At 41.5% G+C, this 20429-nt stretch overlaps 2 protein-coding genes across 2 annotated transcripts in view; both read left to right on the top strand.

Annotated features, from left to right (window-relative positions):
* Nucleotides 1-1287: 1287 nt before the first annotated feature.
* TSGA13 (testis specific 13) lies at nucleotides 1288-13297 on the top strand. Its single transcript, XM_054564220.1, has 7 exons — nucleotides 1288-1304; nucleotides 2966-3041; nucleotides 4775-4846; nucleotides 5746-5958; nucleotides 9384-9526; nucleotides 10352-10479; nucleotides 13134-13297. The coding sequence occupies exons 1-7, from the start codon at nucleotides 1288-1290 to the stop codon at nucleotides 13295-13297; spliced, it is 813 nt and encodes a 270-aa protein (XP_054420195.1).
* A 348-nt stretch (nucleotides 13298-13645) lies between these two features.
* Nucleotides 13646-20429, top strand: part of COPG2 (COPI coat complex subunit gamma 2) — a 131677-nt gene continuing 124893 nt past the window's right edge. Inside the window, exons 1-4 of the mRNA XM_054564121.1 lie at nucleotides 13646-13766; nucleotides 14886-14938; nucleotides 15507-15587; nucleotides 18404-18475. Of these exons, the coding sequence (XP_054420096.1) occupies nucleotides 13730-13766; nucleotides 14886-14938; nucleotides 15507-15587; nucleotides 18404-18475 (243 nt within the window). The 5' untranslated portion in view covers nucleotides 13646-13729. The remainder of the gene's footprint in view (nucleotides 13767-14885; nucleotides 14939-15506; nucleotides 15588-18403; nucleotides 18476-20429) is intronic.

The raw sequence follows: 20429 nt of genomic DNA, 5'->3' as shown, positions 1-20429 counted from the left end.
TGCGGGGGGATTGGAGCATATTTTGTTTCCCTTTGTGCTTTTCATTCTCTGATTCCAGCATAGAACACCTCAGCATTCTAGATTGCCTGTTCATCACAAATTCCCTGTGTCTCCTTCAGAATCAAGAAAAGAATAATTAAGGTAGTTTCATAATGGAAAGTTTCCACATCAAGGAATTTCACCTCTCTCCCTGGAGTAAGATTTCCTATGTCATTTAAGGGTATTGTACACCAGATCTTTCTATTCTTATTTTTGATATAATTTTTTGTGTTTGTACAACTTTTTTTCCTACCCAGGCACGCAGCACAAGGTTTGTATCTTCTGATTTAATGGCTCCTATTTATTTTAGTTTTAATACATACATGAATTGGAAAAACTAAAAGTGAGAAAAGGGCGAAAACTCGTTAGCCTTTTATCCTTGAAGGGAATTGTCAGAGTTTAGCTCAGCCTAGCCATAAACTTTAGACAATCATCTTTAGTGTCTCTATCTAGACAATTAAACTAGATATAACCCTAAACAATCACCTCGTGACACTATCAACGCTGACACAGATCCTTCCTCCAAACCCATGGACTTTATAGGAGCCTGGGCTGATTGGCCTTATCAAAGTTCTACTTAATAGCCAAGGTCCCCCAAATCTGATCTCATCCCACCTATTATTAGGTCTTTAATATAGCTACTTAACAACAAAACAAATAATCTTCCAGTTAGGCTATTTCACAAACAATCCTGCAAGGCCCAGCTCGATTTCTACATCCTTTGGGAAACATTTCCCCCCAGGCATCACTAACTTCTCTTTTCTCTAAATGGTGGGTTCTAAATCACTCACTCTTTTCTTCCATTTCTAATTATTAAAACGTAGCAACTCCCGGTTGCTCTCTACTGATACACAGTTTTATTACACTTCTTTCAGCTTCTCAGGCCTAATCTGTGGACAAACATGGTTGTACTGAGAGGGGCTGTCTGCTCCTCCAACTCTCTCCCATTACTGACACATGAATTACTTTTATTTCAGGTCTTTATGTAGGTAAATCTCACCTATATCATGGAATTAGAAGGTCACCTTTAAATCACTTGGTTAACTCTCTCCATTTCTACAGATGAGGAAACTGAGGCCCCAAAAGATTTGTCATTCTTGTTTCAGATTTAACAATCACTTCCTCCTCCTGCTCCCATTAATCATCTAAACTTAACTTCTTGAGGGCAAGAATTGCCATGTCTTATGCGTTTTCTCCATCAACAACAACATCTGTCAGTCTTCTCTTGTTTCTCATACAGGATCAAGAATGGGGCTGAGCACATGGTATGTGCTAAGGAAACAATATTTGGATTGAATTGAACCCCTTCACAACGTGGACCATTTAGAGGCACTGAGTTTGGCCTCTGGGTGAATGATTGCTTCAGGTTGGCCCACTGAACAGTGAACAGCAATGGGACAAAAGAGAACTGCCAAGTGTGTAGTCTTGTTTGCCCAACTATGTTATAAAGACCCTCTTATAGGAATTTATTTTGTAGCCCGTAGCACTTTGAACAGTGCTAGTCACAGAGTAAACCCTCATTAAAAATGTTTCGATTGACTGACTGTGCTCAAAAACCAGATCTTGGTCTGTGTTTCAGGCAGCAACTGGAGTAACTTTTCCAAAAGGAAAGCACCAGGCTGTCTGAGATAAGCCCTGCAGGGCTGAGGAGGCATTTTTCTTGCAGTTCTGCACCTTAAATTGGCCTTGAAGAAAAGTATCTGGAATTTGGTGCTGCCTTTTAGATGCCAAAGAATTATTTTGAAGGTGGTACAATAAAAATTATAATATATTGTTATTAGATAACTTAAGGTAATAGGGTACATCAAAAGGGCGCAAACTTGAAGCTATTAAGTAGGGATGAATTTACTTTGCTTTGTCCACAATGTGTTACTTGTACCCCCTGGGACTATTATTAAGACCTTTGGCCTGAGAAGTAAGCAAGCCATCCTTGAATGTGACCTGATCCTGGGTTTGACCACGACATAGCCAATGACCCACCAAATGCATAGCTTGGCCATTTCTACTTTTCTTATTTTGGTCCTTACTCTGCTACCCTCATCTTTAAAGGAGAGAAGTCTACTTGAGGTAGTTGTAGGATCCTATTTAACCGGAGCTAGTTTAACCCCCCAAGTGGAGCTCTCTTCAAGGAGGAGGCAGGCTGCTTATTTTTAGTCATTAACCCAATCTCACTGCTGAGCATCTTTCACTGTGTTCAAGAAGCAAATGTGTTTAGTAAGAATCGGTCAAGGAATCCAAAATACTTTACTGCTAAAGATTGTGACTTTTGCCCCTTGCCCTCTCTCCCACAAAGGGAGCTGATATCTTGGTGGAGGATGGGAAAGTAACTGAAAGAGCAGAATATAAGAATATTTGTCATTGATTATTATTTTTACTACCCCACTTCTAGGAGGAGAAAATTATATGTGGTTAGGAACACAAGGGAGCCAGTAATACAAGCTTGTTCATTAAAAATTGGAAATTTATTTGTGAAGTTCCACTAACATATTTCTTCTTATGGAATCATTGGCTAATCATGGTGCAGGCAGAACCATTTACACCTGGAGAGGCAGGCATTCAAAACTATACGTCATCTTCAAGGGTATCATGAGGGTTCAGCTGCCTAAAAGAAGTTCCTTAGGCATTCTGCTAGAGCACTTCCTTTAGTGATCTGAAATACCTAGTTTAGAAGAAATCTACTCATCAAATGTCTCCAAGAGAACCCCCTGCTTCACTCTTCAATCTGAGGTTCTGTTTTCCCCTGTTACAGAGGCTGGATAATGAATCCAATTCTTTAATATCCACATGTGTTTCAATTAGCAACCACCTAAACTGCGCTCTTCTAATTCTAAGTCAGGCTCCCCAACTTCATTGAAAGAGATTGAGAGCATGCAGACGACCAGGCCACTGAGTAACTGGATGTTCTGCCTTTTTTTTTTTTTTTCAGGTCTCTGTGTGACAAATCAAAGACTTTTGGAACTAGCCCAGGTAAACTTGAAAAAGGAATTATGGATAGTGATGAGGTAAGGAAGAGAATTAGCAACTGTTCATTTGTAATCTTTCCTTGGAGTTGCTTATTTTATAAGCCATGTCTTCTAAACTTTCTGTTGAAAGGCAGAAAAGATCGAGATTTATATAGAAAGCAAGGTTAATTGATCCAATTTTATGAGAGGGAAACAGAGACACAGAAAAAAGGAGAGACAGGGAATCAACAGGAACAAATCAGGGCACAAAACCCAGGGTCCAGAGGCCTAATCTTCGGGTGTGAGTTGAGTGTTCAACCCTGACTTTCTAGAACTCGTGGCCACCTCTTGCAGCAAGAGCTTGGTTGCTTCCCCAGGTTTATTAATTTAAGGGAATTTTCCAGGCCAGCTTTTATTTTGTCAGCCAGAGATACTGCAATGCAACATAACAAAACTAAAACATACTCCAATTTGGACACTCTTGTGGGTTTCTGCAAATGCTGGAGACAAATTTGGAACAGAGATATACTACGTCCGAAAAATTCAGGAGTAGAAACATTTTGCCCAGAAACCTTCCCCACTATAATTTATTAACAAACAAACAAACAAAACCTATAACAATCTTTACCTCTTTCCTCCAAATAAATTTTTTTTAGACTTCTATATGTATGATTCTATATATGTATTTTATATGTCATATCTGTGAGGCAGGTTTTTCACAATGTTTTAGGTTTGAGCAGAGGGACTTTAGTTTTCCAAAAGGTAATAAAAATTAAACCATCACATCTTTGGATTTGTCCCATGTTTCCTCTCCCCCTTCCCCCCACAAAGGAATGCAGGGGGTGACCCTGCTGGACTCGGGAGCATGGCCACGGCCTGCCCGCGTCCCACAGGCCTGCCCCTTCCCACGACTTCCCCCTCCTCCGCTTTCCTGCTTGCTTCATTCACCTGTTCAGGTGCATGTCCCTTTTCCTCTCTCCCCATCTTACCATATCACCTTGGTGGGGACGTGGCAATCTCTAGAAATGCTGATCCAAATACAGGATTATGTGCCCTTCCACTTTTTCTGATTTCTGATTTTTTCTAAGCCCGAAGGAGGTAGCTCAGTTTTTCCGCTTTGTGTTCTCATCCCTTTGACTTACTCAACCTTAGATAACCTAGGGCTGAGCTGGAGGCTGGGCAACAATGCTGGGGTCAGCAGGGGGAGGTGCAGGTGGCCCGCCACCTCTCCTGCCAGACGGGACACTCCATCTGTCAATCATCAGCACTACCACCAGCAGAAAAATGCAAAGTGGTAGAAAGGAGTGTTAGCAAAATTCAATTATTTTTTGTAACATTTTGGGTGGGAAGAATCATACCACAGAAATATTCAAAAATGCAAAAAAAAATTACAAAATGTTTCTCCTTTCCTCTGTGACCCTGCCTGCTCGCAGCTTGGTTGGCGGTTTTCCCCAGGGCTCCCTTCACTCTCAGTCCTTAAGTTATTGCCCTCTTTTATAACTAGCTTTTCTCCTTCAAGCTTGTCCTCCATGTTGAATTTCCCCTGATTTCACTCCTATGGAAATGAAAAGGCAGAAGAAGGAGGTGTGGCCCCTTCAAGCACGGTGTCGCTGGCTGAACTTGGATGCTGACCTTGCGCTTCCCCTCTAACAGCCCGGTGCAGGGTGCCAACCACCAGGCACAGTGTTCCCTTTACCTTGTGGAAAGTAGAGACCGCGTTTTAGAGGAAGCAATAGAAGGCTGTTCCGGACAGAGGCAGCTCGAAAACCACTAATTTTGATTGTTGTCCCTAGATTTTTGATGCAGTCGGGCATTCCAAATTTGTTCTCAAGAACCTTCAGCATTACACAGTCCCTCCACATCTGGTAGGTGGATAAAGCTTCCCCCGCAAGAGCCCTAAGGCTGGGTTGCAGCAGTGGGGCCGAGGCCCGCTGCACAGGGTCCCCAGTGGACTGCCACTTCGGTGACTGCTCCTGCTCCTAGGACCGCCCTCGGGCTCAGCCTCTGGCTCCATGTAGCTCTAGGACCCGGAGCCAGAGGCCAAGCTGGGAAAGGCGACAGTGAGCGAGGAGGCAGGAACTAGGAAAAGGTAGTCCCTATAGGTAAAACATTCCAAGTTGAGAAAACATATTAATAATCAGAAGGTATTTCCTTCCCTTCCTCTCCCTTCCTCTCTCTCCAAGCCTATTGCTTTCCTCCTGTTGACAGAAAAGTAAGTTTACTTCCCCTGCTCGCATCTCAAGTGACATGCTGTCTTTTGTGACTGCCTGTCCTTTTTAACCTTGTGCTTACTGTGCATGGTTAGTCGTGCCTGTGCGAAACACTGGTGGGTGGGAATGTTGGTGTCACCCCCACCCTTAAAACTCCCTGAGCAAGGAGATGTGGTCGCTGGCTGGCTACTTCCGCCCTCTGCCTCGGAGAGTTGTAGAGAAGTCCCGCAAAATTTTTATCATGGACACCATGCTGTTTGCCTCGCTGTGTTGAACAAATTCTCTTAAACTCTCTCAGGAGAATTAAGTTGTCTTTCTCCCTTTAATGTGAAAACCTTTCCATGTTATTTCCCTACCCCTTTAGTCTATTTGTGGGGAATGCTCTGAGGGAAGAAAGGACTTCCCTGATAAGCACAGGTCAAGCAGATTTGTCTAGTCCCTGTCCAGCCTCTGTCCCTACACCACAGAGGCAGTAGATTAGCCAACTGATTTGTTAACCTTCTCTTGATCTAATCCCTTTGTCTCTCTGGAAACCTTTCCCTCTGTCTTCTCAGAGCCAGTACTATGAGCCGCTGAAGCCCACCGTGCTGCAGAAATTCATGGCTCGAAACAAGAAAATCTTAAGCTTCATGCTCAAAGTCACAGAGTATGATCAGGATAAGACCTTACTGATAATGACCAACAATCCGCTTCCCTCCCCAATGGACCAGCAAGGAAAGGACAACGCACCAAAATACTTTCCCAAGGAGTTCCTGCTCAAGGTAATGGCACCTGGGGACATTTCCTGGCACCCTAAGTAAGGACCCTGAAGAATTAGGAGTTAGGTTGAAGAAGGAAGCTAATTTAACTTGGTATTCAGAAGCTAATCTCTTCCGTCTAATTCTTTGTCAGATGCTTCACCAAGCAGAACCTAGAGAGCCTAGGAAATACTCAGAAGAAGATTTAGACAAGCTTGGGTTATGAAACTTCACTGCACAGAGAAAATAACTTGAAATTGTTTTTCCCTGGTCAAAGACATTTAGTTTGTAATTAACAAAGGTTCAGCTACCCAGTGCCTTTCTAGTTGAGTATAAAGTAGTAAAGGATAAATTGAGAAATGAAGAATAAGGGACAGAAATGAATACCTCAATGGGAATTAAGTAAAGGGTTACACTTTATACCCATTGCTTTTGGGCATTAGGAGAAAGGAAGAAGAACAGAGCAGGGAATTTACTGTCACAGTATCTACACAGTTGGGACTCTGTTATATACTAATACAAATTGTATTCAATTTGATAACAATCATTGAATACACACTAATCTAAGAATTAAAATATAAAGATGATTACAAGACAGTTTTGATCTTGAAGGAAGTTAGAGTCTAACAGGAGAGACAGGTCAATAAATGAGATCTATAAAAGTGATTATACTATAGCAGGATATGTGAATTAGAAAAGAATATACAAGATCCAGAACTCATATACAATAAAGAACAGTATTCCTGTTAGGAGAAAGGGAGTAATCAGAGAGGCTTTACAGAAAAGATGACCCCTGACAAAAGAAAAGGAGAATATTCCAATCAGAATGAAGGGCAAAGACATGGAGACATGAGGAACTGAGATACATTTAGGGAGTTATAAGAAAGTAAGTGGCAGGAGACAAAAGGATATAACAAAATTTGCATTATTTTAGAAAGACCTTTTTTTGGAGGTTGGGAGAAAGACTCATTATTTGTAAAAGAGACAGAAATCAGAAAGATTAGTTATGATGTTACTGCAATCATCAAGGTAAGAGATGCTGAGAAATTGAACTCAATCAATAGTAGAGGAAGTAAAAAAAATCACTTTAAGAGATATTTAGGAATCAGGACCTAAAAAGATCTTGATAGCCCTTTCCAGGTAGCTCAGTTAGTTAGAGCATCATCCAGATACACCAAAGTTGTGGGTTTGATCCTGGGTCTGAGTAAATACGAGAATCGACCAATGGGAGACTTCTGGCTAAGATGGAGACGTAGGAAGATATGCTTTGCTTTCTCACACAACCAAAGAAGGACAACAACAAATTTAAAAGCAAAAAACAACCAGAACTGCTGGAAAATCAAACTGTATGGAAGTCCGACAACCAAGGAGTTAAAGAAGAAATATTTATCCAGACCGGTACGAGGGGTGGAGAGGCCACGTGGCAAGGTAGTAGACAGTGTGGGCAAGGTGGCGACTAGTGGACTGAGATATTCCACATTCACATGCGGGTAAGCCAGAAAGAACAGCTGGGGAGTGAGACAGACCCCACAATCCAGGGTTCCAGTGCATAAAAAGGAAGACTCAAAACCCCTGACTGTAAAAACCTGCAGGGGTTGCAGCAGTGGGAGAAACTCTCAGCCTCACAGGAGAGTTCACTTAAGAGACCCATGGGGTCTTTGAATGACCACAGACCCACCCACACAGGAATCAGCATCAGAAGGGCCCAATTTCTTGTGGGCAGCAGGGGAAGTGACTGCGAGTGGAGCAAGAGCTGAGCAAATGTCATTGTTCACTCTTGGATCCCTCCCCCACACGCAGCACCACAACGCAGTGAAGTGGGTGGCCCCGCCATGGTGAATACATAAGACTCTGGCCCTTACAATGTAAAAGGTGCACCAAGACAAAGAAATACAGCCCAAATGAAAGAACGTATCCAAACTCCAAAAATAGAACTAAGCCACGAGGAGATAGCCAATCTACCAGATGCACAGTTTGAAACACTGGTAATCAGGATGCTCACAGAAATGGAGGAGTACAGACTCAAAATAGAGGGAAAAGTGAAGGCTATTCAGAGTGAAATAAAGCAAAATATTCAGGGAACTAACAGTAAAGGAAAGGAAACTGGGACTCAAATCAATGATTTGGGGCAGAAGGAAGAGATAAACATTCAACCAGAACAGAATGGAGAAACAAGAATTCAAAAAAATGAGGAGAGGATTAGGAACCTCTGGGACAACATTAAATGGTCTAACATCTGAATCATAGGGGTGCCAGAAGGAGAAGAGGAAAAGTAAGAAATCGATAACTTACTTGAAAAAATAATGAAGGAAAACTTCCCCAATCTGGCAAAGGAAATAGACTTCTAGAAAGTTCAGGAAGCTCAGAGAGTCCCAAAGAAGTTGGACCCAAGGAAGCACACACCAAGGAACAACATCATTACATTACCCGAGATTAAAGGTTAAGGAGAGAGTCTTAAAAGCAGCAAGAGAAAAGGAGACAGTTACCTACAAAGGAGTTCCCATAAGACTGTCAGCTGATTTCTCAAAAGAAACCTTGCAGGCAAGAAAGGGCTGGAAAGAAGTATTCAAAGTCATGAAAGGCAAGGACCTACATCCAAGATTACTTTTAAAGCTATCATTTAGAATGGAAGAGCAGATAAAGTGCTTCCCAGATAAGGTCAAGTTCTAGAAGTTCATCATCACCAAACCCTTATTATATGAAATGTTAAAGGGACTCATCTAAGAGAAAGAAGGCGATCAAAACTATGAAAAGTAAAATGACAGCAAACTCACAACTATCAACAACTGAACCTAAAACAAAAACAAACAAAAACAAGCTAAGCAAACAACAAGAACAGGAACAGAATCACAGAAATGGAGATCACATGGAGGGTTATGAGAGGAAAAGAGGTCGGGGGGAGAATGGGAGAAAAAAGTACAGGGAATAAGAAGCATAACTGGTAGGTACAAAATAGACAGAGGGAAGTTAAGAATAACATAGGAAATGGAGAAGCCAAAGAACTTACATGTTTGACCCATGGACAGGATCTCAGGGGTGGGGATGCTGATGGAGGGGTGCAGGGTGGAGGGGGGAAAAGGGGAGAAAAAATGGGACAACTGTAATAGCATAATCAATAAAATACACTGGAAAAAAGAATCAACCAATGAATGCATAAAAAGGTAGAACAAGAAATGGATGCTCCTCTCCATCTCTTCAAAGGGCCAGTGGACAAGATCAATCAATCACTTAGGAAACTGACAAAGCTTTGGACAAGTCATCTGGCAAGGAAACAAATATACATTTGTCTGCTCAGAATGGCTTCCTCTTCCTTTCACTTCTGAGTCCCCAACTCCTTCTCTAAAAGGTTTTGTTGCATCATTTGGGGGAATTGGAACTTAGTTCAAGAATTTAGTACAGCCTTTACATCCCACGGTCTGTGGTTGATTACCTCACTTCCCTTCCCTCTGCTGCAGGAAAGGTATCAACAGCACAAACCAACTGGGAACTTCTGCCTACCTCCAATGCCTCAGAAAAAAAGGTTAACGCCTGAGCTGAAACCAATCTTCTCTGTGACACTGTGGAAGAACCCTACATCCAAGCAAGAACAATGGTTTAGGTGAAGTCCTGGCTTCTCTCGTTGTCATTTCCTTTCCTATCAGTTCCTTATTCATGTTACCATTTCCTTTAAATATGATTTAATACTTTTTGCTTGTAGGGTATAGGTACAAATGTATATTAATAAGACACAGAGACACAGCTTATTGCCCTGGCCAGTGTGGTTCAGTTAGTTGGAGCATCGTCCTGTAGACTGAAGGGTTATGGGTTCAGTTCCCTGTTAGGGCACATACCTGGGTTGTGGGTTCAGCCCTCAGTCTGGATGTGTTCTGGACACGTATAGGAGGCAACTGGTCAATGTTTCTCCCTTGCATCGATGTTTCCCTCTTTCCCCTCCCTCTCTCTTTGTCTCTCTCTAAAAAGTAATGGGAAATGTCCTTGGGTGAAGATAAAAAAATAAAATACAGCTTCCCTGTATAATCCTCAACATCATTTACACCCTAATGAGAGAGAATCAGTAATGCAAAGCTAAGGTTTTTCATTGAGAGGGATTTTCAAGAGTGAAGAGAAATATTCAAAGGTCTATGAGTTGAGGAAACAGAAAAAAATCCCCCCGCCCCCAGGGCATGATAAGTGCTGTAACATAGGAACAATATGCTATGAGATTTCATTAGGCACTAGTTCTAGGAGCAGCCAATACCTAGTTTGGAGAGGAGAGAGGAGACTCTGAACTTCCTTCTCAGGTTTACAAGGCTAGGTATTCCCACTCTGTACCAAGAAACACCTGCTAGCGTTGTCCTTTCTCCTCGCCTGGGATCTGAGAGTGTAGTGACTGGTTTATTAACCCCCAACTCTAGGATTTACTACGTGAGTTTTCTTTGTTAAGGTTTTCCACCAAGAATGATTTCAAAAGTGAAGGGAAATATTCAGCTTTCTGTACTTTGAGGAAACAGAAAACCATGTACCCTCAGCTCACCTTTGCTCAAGTCTGTAACAAAGATATGATAAAAGATGGTAAGTTCCTCTCTTTCAAAGCAGTGGATTACAAGACAGAGATGTGGGCAGGAGGGATGAGAGATAAGGGCAAATTGACATCTCTCTTGAAGGTTCTGGAAACTATTTTCCCTTGTAGCACAGAAGCTAAGAACTGATAGAGGCTCAAGTAGGGCTAGGCTTTGGATTCTGTTTAAATCCTAAATTTCAAGAAGCTGTAGCATAGTGCTTCCCAAACTGTATCACCTACCACTTCAAAGGTTTTGGTATATCATTGTGTTATTCACCCTATTATTTACTTACTGATTTTGTTCTTGTCCTAATTAATAGTATATCATTAACATGGGTTTGATATACTAATTACATGTTTTTTTCCGGCATACATTTAATCAAATTTATAATAATTAAAATTTAAAATATTTATTTATGACTCTCCTAAAATTACACAGTGGTATAAATATCACAGTCGAGGAAAACTCTTCTGGAGGGGCCAAAGGACAAACCTGTGAGTCTCAGAGGTGCACCAGTCTCTTTGGGAATGAGATAGGGACTGGGGTGGGAGAGGTTTGGGATAAGGTTGTATGGAATGGAAGAGGGTATAACAAAAATTCTCCTTACAAATTATCATTCATTTAAGAACATTTATGGGCACCTAGTAAGAGCTGAACACTTACCAAACACGTTCAATGTATGAGATGGCTGGGCCAGATCAGGAAGGGCCGGGGTTATATGAGTAAGGGCTTGGGTTTTCTCCACTAAGCAGCTGGGACCCATTGAAAAATTTCAGAGCATTCAGTAGACATTTGTGTAGTAGAGGTATAATTGATGGGTCCCCAGACTTCACCAGCTGTGATTTCAAGATACTATTGTTTTCTTCTACGGGGTTTTCCTCCTCAAGCAATTTCGGAATCTCCATGACGTACGTTTAGCTGCTCCACAAGGCCATCCCGGTGACTGATGAACGCCGTTGCCAGTCGCCCTCATCTGAATATTCACTTTCCAGTGGTGTGTGGTCATATTGTGCCATCCCTTTAATGGCTTCTCTGCTCCTCCTGTACCTGTTTGCCACTCCACCTCATGCCCACCTACTGTCTTTCTTAATTTCCTGTATTCAGCTAAAACCAAGCTGTGATATTTAACAATACTTCACAGATGTGGAGAGAAGTTAAAGAACAGCAGGGAATGATTTATCTTGCTTTAAAAAAAGCTACTCATGGGCTCAGCCTCAAACCTGCCTCGGTTCCTTCATAGTCCCCAGCACATTAATCATTCTTGGGAAACTCCTGGTTTATCTATGCTCTTTCTGCGTAGGCTCCGAATAACCTTGGCCCAAGGAAGGGGAAGAGGGTCACTCCTTCCCCAAAACCTGTTTATATTTCAGCCCAAGAATAAACAAGTAGGAACATCTACAAATGATCCCTGACTTAATGATTGTTTGGCTTTACAATGGTGCAAAAGCAACATGCATTTAATCAAAACTGGTGAGGCTAAGCTACGATGTTCACTAGGCTGCATTTTCAACTTAGGTGTTTCCAGTTTACAATGGGTTTATTGGGGTATAACCCCCTGTAAGTTACGAACTACTTGTATTTCCTTCAGGGGAAACTCTGGAAAGTGAGGTTTGAGCTTTATAGGCCAGAAAAAGCAAGCGTAATAGCTGAAAGTACATTTAGTAAAGTCAGAGTTAAATCTTAAGTGATATCACATGTTGGATAGCAACAGTTCAGTTTCAATTAGATTGTCTAGAATCTAATCTAGATTAGATATTCTCTAATATTTCAAGGGCATGATTCTATTAAGGATACACCCAATTCATATTTCTAACCAGTACACTTAATAGTCTGCAGCATTTCATTACAATTACAGAGACTTTACAGTTTCCCTAAAAAATGGGGGTGGGGAGGGTGGGAGGAGGATACTGATTTATGTATCTAAAGGGCCTACTATGATGCTTCTCCTAAACAATCTACTGTGAAGTTGAAACAATGTCTCCAGTTCAAGCAAAAGCTCCATTGCTGGCAACCACCTCCTTCCACCACTAATGTTCCAGATTTATCAGGCACCCAAATAAAGAAAAATTACATAGAATAATCGTTTGGACAGGGCCCAGGAAGATGATAGGACATGAATAAAGGTGTTATCAGTAGGAATAAGGAAACGACTTCAAGGGACATTTACGAGGCCTACTGCAGCAAGAGTGGGGAGGGATGCTTCCAAGAACAGAGAGAGGAAAGAGAATCTGACCAAGTGATGACACTAGAGCCAAATGCAGAAGTTTCTTAGTGACATTCTCAGGCAGGAGAGACTGAAAACCAACACACACTTTAGGAAAGGCTAAGAGGGATAAGACTGTACAAGTGAATGAATGCACCTTAACCTAGAGTTACATGAATGTCAATTATGATTGTGGATGGAATTATTTGAAAGGGGTCGGATTAAACAGGGAAGACTAAACTGACAGTGTTTTAAACTGGGTTTTGAAGAAGGTAAGGAGTCCAGAATTACTATAAAGAACGTCGGGAATGGTAGTCCGAGGTCCAAAACTTCCCCCTGCTAAGAGTAAAGACAGCTTTTTCTCATCCCTCCAAGTGGGTCAATTTCATGCCTCACATTAAATGTCCTTCTAGCCCCTCTGGAAATCCACATTCACCGAAGTGCCCTGTGTTTTGTTGCAGTCTCCAAGAAGTCAGAAAGAGACATGCCAACTTTGAATTGGGAACCATTAACCCTTTCATCGCTTCTGGAAAAGAAGCCCACCAGAACCGCGCCTGGGGAGAGAGCCTTCCGCTATGGAAGGGCCCAACAATGGTTTATAAAAGATACCACTGTCATTAAGTAAAAACAAACACTTGAGGCTTCTTGCCTCGGTCTCCAGAGACTGAGAGGCCCGCATCAGTCGCCTTCCAGGGCGTGTCAGCCAATAAAATTGCATTCCGCCCACTCCGGGCTCGGGCTGCCCGGCCGCTGGCACGGCGGGAAGGGGAAGCCTCGGGTACGACCAGTAGCGCGCCAGGAGCCACAAAGTGGGCCCCAGGACCCAGCGCCTTGCCCCGCCTCCGCCGGCTTGGGGTAGACGAGAGGGCGTGGCCGCATCCCCAGGGGACAGGAGCCGCCGCGACAGGCGGGGAGGGCGGGCCTTCTCCCCGAGTGACGCGAGGGCGGCCCAACCCGCGCCAGAGCACGGGGCCGGCCTTCCTGCAGCCTCTTCCGCTCGCCGGCTGAAGTGCCTGGGAAGGTTGCGGTGGGTCTGGGCGCTGGGAAGTGGTCCAAGATGATTAAAAAATTCGACAAGAAGGACGAGGAGTCTGGTACGCGCTGGGCTTCTGACGCCCACCCTCCGCCGCAGGGGGGGATCCCTTCATCCGCCCGCTGCCGCCTGCTCTCGGGGATGCGGACCGGGGGGCGTGGGTGCCGGTGTGCCAGGGGGCCGGTTCCAGCCGGGGGCCTGCCCCTAGCCCCTCCCCCGGCGCCGGAGCCTCCCCCTGTCTCGCGCCCCCCCCCATCAGCTTGCTTGGCAGCCCCGCCCCCTCCCTCTCCCCTTCCCCCTTCTCCTTAGCCTCCCCCTTCTCTGGGCGCTGCTCTTCCAAGCCGTCTCTTCCCCGCTCGCCCCGGGTGGGCTGCTCGCTTTGGCGGCGGGCGCAGGGCAGGTGGCGGAGGGGATGGGTGTGCCCGTGTAAGAGGAGAGGGTTGCTGGTAGGGTGGGGCCCAGGGTGGGTCTCAAGTCCACGGGACAGCCTTGTATGTGTGTATGAACTTTGAGGTGCTTTGTACCTTACAGTCTTCCTGGGGACCTTTACACTGTTTCCTTCCCATAGGGCAAAACTGTCTCATGGTACATAGGTCATTTAATGTATCCCAAAGTGCGTTGCGTCTTGATACTTTGGTCCGGAGCAAATGGGGAAGATAACCAAGCCACCTTGCAAACAAGCAAAACAAAACTCACAGTTTGATAGCTGCTCTCATAAAGAAGGTTGGGTTAGTAAAAGCTACATGGTCCCTTCTGTCTTTAAGTGTATAATATTATCTGCTAATCTCTTTTCAGCTTCCCAGTAAATGTTAAAAACACATAAAATCATGCTCGCCTTTAGGGAACTCCAAAGGGTCCTACCACGATCTTACTAATCTTGGTTGTGTGGACATGACAAATCTTTGTACCATTCATGTAAAAATTGACAGGAGAAAGAAGACAACCATTCAGGCAAGGTTCCCGCAAGAAAGTACAAGATCTTACAGGAATGCAATGACAGAAATAGTTTCAGAAGCAAAATCATTCTATTTAGTTTATAGGCATATTAGTAATGATTATCACTGTGATATCCAAGTGGCCACTTCACTTCGGTGAGATATCCCACGCATTCCTTATCCTTTCGTACAAAATAAGTTTGTGTAGGATAGCTATTAAAGATATGTTTTGTTTTATACTGTAGGTAGTGGCTCCAATCCTTTTCGGCATCTGGAGAAGAGTGCTGTCTTACAGGAGGTATGGCTTAGAAGTCTATTGTGTTTCTTCTTTTCCATTCCATTTTAGAATGGTGGGCAGAGAGCCCCTGGAATGTTGAGATCCAAAATAAGAATTAAGGAAGATCTATAACTGAGTTCAGAGAATATAGGTTTGAGGGAAAAGGGTGCGGGCTTGCTTGTTGAAGGAGAGAGAACTGCAAAAACACGCAGACTGGGCCACATGTTGAGAACTTTAAATAAAATGCCGGAAGAGGTGTATAGTGAAAGGTTGTTGAAGGAAGTTACAGATATTAAACTCATTGTATTCAAGTAATGTAGATAAATATTGTGGTTCTTACTTAACAGATAGAGCCCACAAAGTTGAAGTGAAGCAGTAGACTTAAGGGAAGGAGAGGGTATAGAATGGGAAATCAAGGCCACGTCTAGTGATTTATCTTACACCATAATAAATTGAAAACTATGGGTACCTAACATTATTGGATATTGTAATTAAAACTCAGAATAGTCTTTATTATAGTTGATTTTCTGTAGTCTGAGATAGAAAAAGTAGGGAATATACTATGTATAACAGTGTTTTTTGTTTCCAGGCTCGTCTGTTCAATGAAACGCCTATCAATCCAAGAAGATGTTTGCATATTCTTACAAAGATTCTTTACTTACTGAACCAGGTAGATTATTTTGATTTTCTTCAGATATGTGTCCTGGAATAGAAATACATAAGATGTAGTAAAGTACTTTCTGGAAAATATAATCATATCTTTAAAACTCACTTTTTAAAAAACATCTACAGTGTTTGCTTAACATAATATATGTAATATAAGCAAATATTTATTCAGCAAATAAATTCAGCAAATATTCAGCAAATATTTATTACACACCTTCTGTATCCATAATATTATGTTTGCTTAACATAATATGTAAAACTTCTTGAGGACGAGGACTGTGACATATATTGTATTTTGCCATGTATAATGTGCACCCATGTTTTTGGCCCAAACTTTCAGGAAAAAATCTTTCATTTTAACTTTTTAGTTCAATTATTTATTTACTTATTTATATTTAGATACTTGTTTTTTGTATTATAAAGGAATTTTAGCATTTATTTTTGAACATATCATGGTACAACAAATTTTATGTAACAAATAATTACAAAACACAAGAGCAGATACAAGGTACAAGAAATTTTAAAAAGAATTAAACACATTTGAATAGATACAGAATTAGCACTACCCATGTATAACATGCATCCTTATTTTTTCCTCAAAAATTTGGGCAAAATGCACATTGTATATGGCAAACTATGGTACTTCTTTTTATTCATGAGGTACTAAAGCAGCTAAGTACCCAGTAGATTCTCAACATTGATTTGAGTCTAACAAGTATTAGTTAATGTTAAAACATGTTGTTTAGAATTGTTCAGAGGTCTTTATGTTTCTCCAAAAATACAGTACAAAGCTTTAGACATATTCTAGATAAATATTTTACCCTTTTGGGAGTATGGGTGTATATAGTGATATTTTAAGTCTTTGCTTTTAATATTCAGATTTTATATTTATTATCCTTACTCTGCCTTACAACAATATGATTCTGGGCTTAACCATTTAGTGCCTTAATGTCTTTTTCTATAAATGAGAATTGTGGTCATCATATTTGTTTTATAAAGTTGATAGTAAATGTAAAGCATTGAGAATAGTCCTGGCTACATAGTGAACATTCAGGAATAGTTTTCATTCAGTCATTCAGCAAATATTTATTACACACCTTCTGTATCCTATGCACTATTTTAGACACTGGGAATATAACAGACAAAAACCAACAAAAATATTTGCTCTAAATGAAATAGGTTCTATTTTGCAGTTATGATTATTTTTATTTTTATTTTTTTCTTGTGGTTGACTTAAGATCTCATGAAATGTCTAGGGCCTTAGAAAATGTGATTTTGTTTCTTAGACTCATACTCCCCCCGCCCCACCCCCGCCCCGCCCCTCAGATGGTTTGCATATGGTGCTGAGAAGACTATGATTTCCAATTTGAATTCCATGAGAATATTTTATCTTTACTATGTTTCATGACTGAAGACCTCATCCAGAGACATAATAAAATTTTGTAATTTGCAAATGGAGATTGAGCAACAAGTACATACTTTTAAATAAAGTTCACAAAGTCATATCCCTCTGTGGTAGCATATTGGAAACATTTAAGGCACATGTCCAACTTAGCTAAATCCTTTACATAAGCAGAGTTTTGAGTGGTTGGTGTTGGTTCAGAGAAGTGAATACTTTTGTATTGGCTAGTAGCTCTTTGATATGGGCAACTCATATTGAAATGTTTAATTATCTTGATAAGGAAATTACCAAGCACAGTCTGATACATAAACAGGTTTGGGAACCTTAGTTTTTTCTTTTGCCTAATCCTGGGAGAGGAAAAATGCTTTTAAATATCTACCAGAGTTGTTCTCTGAGTTTTAAGTCAAGTAAGGACTAAAGTTTTACCAATATGAGTGAAAAGTACATGGATTTCAAGGTATTCAGGAAACAGTTAAGAAAGAAGGAGTGAGATCTCTTGCTGGTGAGCAAGCTGGATATTCTGATTGAAGCAATTGTAAACTATTATACTTTGTCTTTCATCCTAAACTTTCAAAGTTTTGCCATCAAAATTGGCTTATTGTTAGACCCATGACAGATAGAGTGAAGACTAGGTATATTCTATGTAAAATCTGGAGTTCTGAAAGTGATTGAGCCTAACAGATTTTATAGGATTGAATGGGGAAATTGAATAATGAAATGGTAATGTTTCAGGTGGCTTGGGATCTGCATTATTTTGACTACAGGTGAAATAGGTTACTTAACATATTGTTATGCAAAAAAATGTGTTTCCCAGATCAGCAGCATTCTCATTACTGGGAGCTACTCAGAGCCATTGAATGAGAACCTGCATTTTGGCAAGATCCTCAGCTGATTTATTGAGCACATTAAAGTTCTGATCCAAAGCATGTTTTTAGGGTCTTGAGCCAGTATTCTGAGATCTATTAGCAGCCCCTCCCGCCTTTTATATAAATAATCTGGTCTCTTCCCTTTTTAGTGAGTCTCTTTTAAGTTATGTTTTCTGGATTTCTAATAGTTCTTTACAGTTTCATATTTATGATGTTCCTGTAAGGTATGATTTGTGCTTGTAGGCAGTATAACAATAACATTGCAATCTGGTTAGAAATTCAACTTGCTATTATGTTCTACCTCCTTGTAAATCACAGTTCTTCAGGAAAATTAAGATAGTTTCTGTGATAAAGTTAGAGACCACTATTCTAGAACTCTCATAGCAGATGTGTGATACTGAATTATTTTTAAATAAGGAGCAGGTAAAATGGCAGTGCCAGAAAAATAGCAAAAAGGCAGAATGTTTACAAAGATTTTTTTCCCCTGCATTCTAAAAGAGCTTTTCAGAAATAAAGAGAAAATCCTTAATTGTTGTTTTAAATTATACTTAGGGTGAACACTTTGGAACTACAGAAGCCACAGAAGCCTTCTTTGCAATGACTCGATTGTTTCAATCTAATGATGTAAGTCTTTTTTTTTTTTTAAATTTTAAGCTGAAAAAGTTGCTTTTATTTGTTTTCCTTGGGGAACTTAGAGTGTTTCAAATTAGGAAAGGTTGCTTGAAATGTTTAAAATTACTTAGAAATTATTTATTTTCATAAAATGTTCATTAAAGGATATATAAAAATAAAAGAAGGGATGTATATAGTATGAAGCCGTTCACACCCAGATTTTCCATGCATTCGTAAAAACTGTTAGCTTCCCAGCTCCTGGCCAGATGCTGCAGAAGTGGACTGGTATGGAAGTCAGTGGACATAGTTAGCACATCGCCCGGCTCTTAGTCAGTGTTCTGGTTGCTGTTGGTTAGCAGGGCTGGCAGCTGAGAAGAAGAGAGCTGGATGCAGAGTGGGAAAGAGGACGTGGAATGGGGGAAAAGAAGAGCGCGGACAAACTAAAGCTGCCAGAACGTCTGCATCTGTCTCTCATTACCTTAGACCACCCTGGCTTTCAGAGCGCAGTGGCCGCTGCTTTCCTCCTGTCTTCTCGTGTGGCCAGCTCTAGCTCAGAACCACACATGGAAGGGGATTCTGGAATATATATTTTCCACCTTTCTGTTGACATAAATTGTCCAGATCTTGCAGTCCAGTTGGTACCTATTGCTTATCATTACAGGCCACCTTTTTTATCTGACCCACAGGTCCTTCTGGGATGTAAGTCTACTTATATGTCTAGATGATAAGAATTGGTGGGAGTGGGTCCTCGGGAACATGCAGCCCCTTGCAACTGTCTCAGGGGAGGCCATTACACGTTCTTTAGGCAAAGGGAGACAACCTTCCTCAGACAAGGGATGGAGAACTACTTCTACTTGTAAAGGAGGCTTGGTGGAATTTAGGGCTTCAGGGTGCTCAGCTTCATCAGAATCTGCCCACATGTCCCCATTCCAGCTTTCAGGACCTCAGCTCCTTCCCAGTCAAGGTCCTAGCTTTAACCTAAGATGCCCCATACGGGTGTGAATTGAATTTATATTGTATGCTTTTCAGCAATCTCAGCCCTGTGTCCACGTGACATAGGTTTCCTGTTAAGGCAGTGAAAAGATTTCTAGCCACTTACCCAAACCTTGAGCTGTGAATAAAAGTCTGAATTCATCATTTTCTTTACCAAGTTCTCCAGTGTTCTTAGAAGCAATTAACCTATTTTACAGTGCACTTTTACAAAAATGTTCTATGGCAACAACTACTGGGTTACCCAAAGCCTTGTCTTCTATAGGTTCTTGATCATATTTGTTTGCAGGTGATCATTTAAGCATTTTGCCACTGCATGCCATGGACTACTGCTTTACCACTGGAAGCAGGGTAACTTTATCAACTCACTGAAGCAATTTCAGAGTCCTGTCCTTAAGGTCCTATTTCCCTTTAATCACTCCCTGCACCAGAAATTCAGGGTTTAATCAGGGAAGTGGAGCCACTATGATTATTATAGAATTATTATTAGAGGAATTAGATTAGAGTGCTAGGCATTTCAAGCTGCTGGAGTGGGGCCAAGGGGAAGGACTATTATAAAACTTATGAGAGCTGTTGCTTCTTTGCGGCCCTGTGAATTTTTAGTGCAAGTATCTGGTGGCGGGCCTGTGGTTGCTGTTGCTCAGACAGCTGGCAGTTGAGAGGAGGAGCTGGACATGGAGCGGGGAAGAAGATGCCAGAACAGGGAAGAAAAAGAGTGAGGACAAAATTGAAACCTCTAGCAGAGAGACTGTATTAATAAAAAAGGCATGAAATTGTTTTCTAAGAAATGAATTGCAGAAATGTAGGATTATTGGGCAGGACAAATGGCCCCTTGAAGTTAGTGGTCATGAGTTTAAAGTATTACCAGGAAGCATGGCGAATGTTTTTCTCCAGTTACAGGCTTCAGGTTAAGGCCTGGAATGGTTAGGGTTAGGGTTTTGCCAAGTTAGTTAACAGAGAGGAGAGCAAGGAAGGT

The sequence above is a fragment of the Pteronotus mesoamericanus genome, unplaced genomic scaffold, assembly GCF_021234165.1.
Source record: "Pteronotus mesoamericanus isolate MK-2021 breed Mesoamerican mustached bat unplaced genomic scaffold, CSHL_Meso_final scaffold_85, whole genome shotgun sequence".
Lineage (NCBI taxonomy): Eukaryota > Metazoa > Chordata > Mammalia > Chiroptera > Mormoopidae > Pteronotus > Pteronotus mesoamericanus.
The sequence above is the reverse complement of the archived record's forward strand: the minus strand, read 5'-3'. Positions and strand labels throughout refer to the sequence as shown.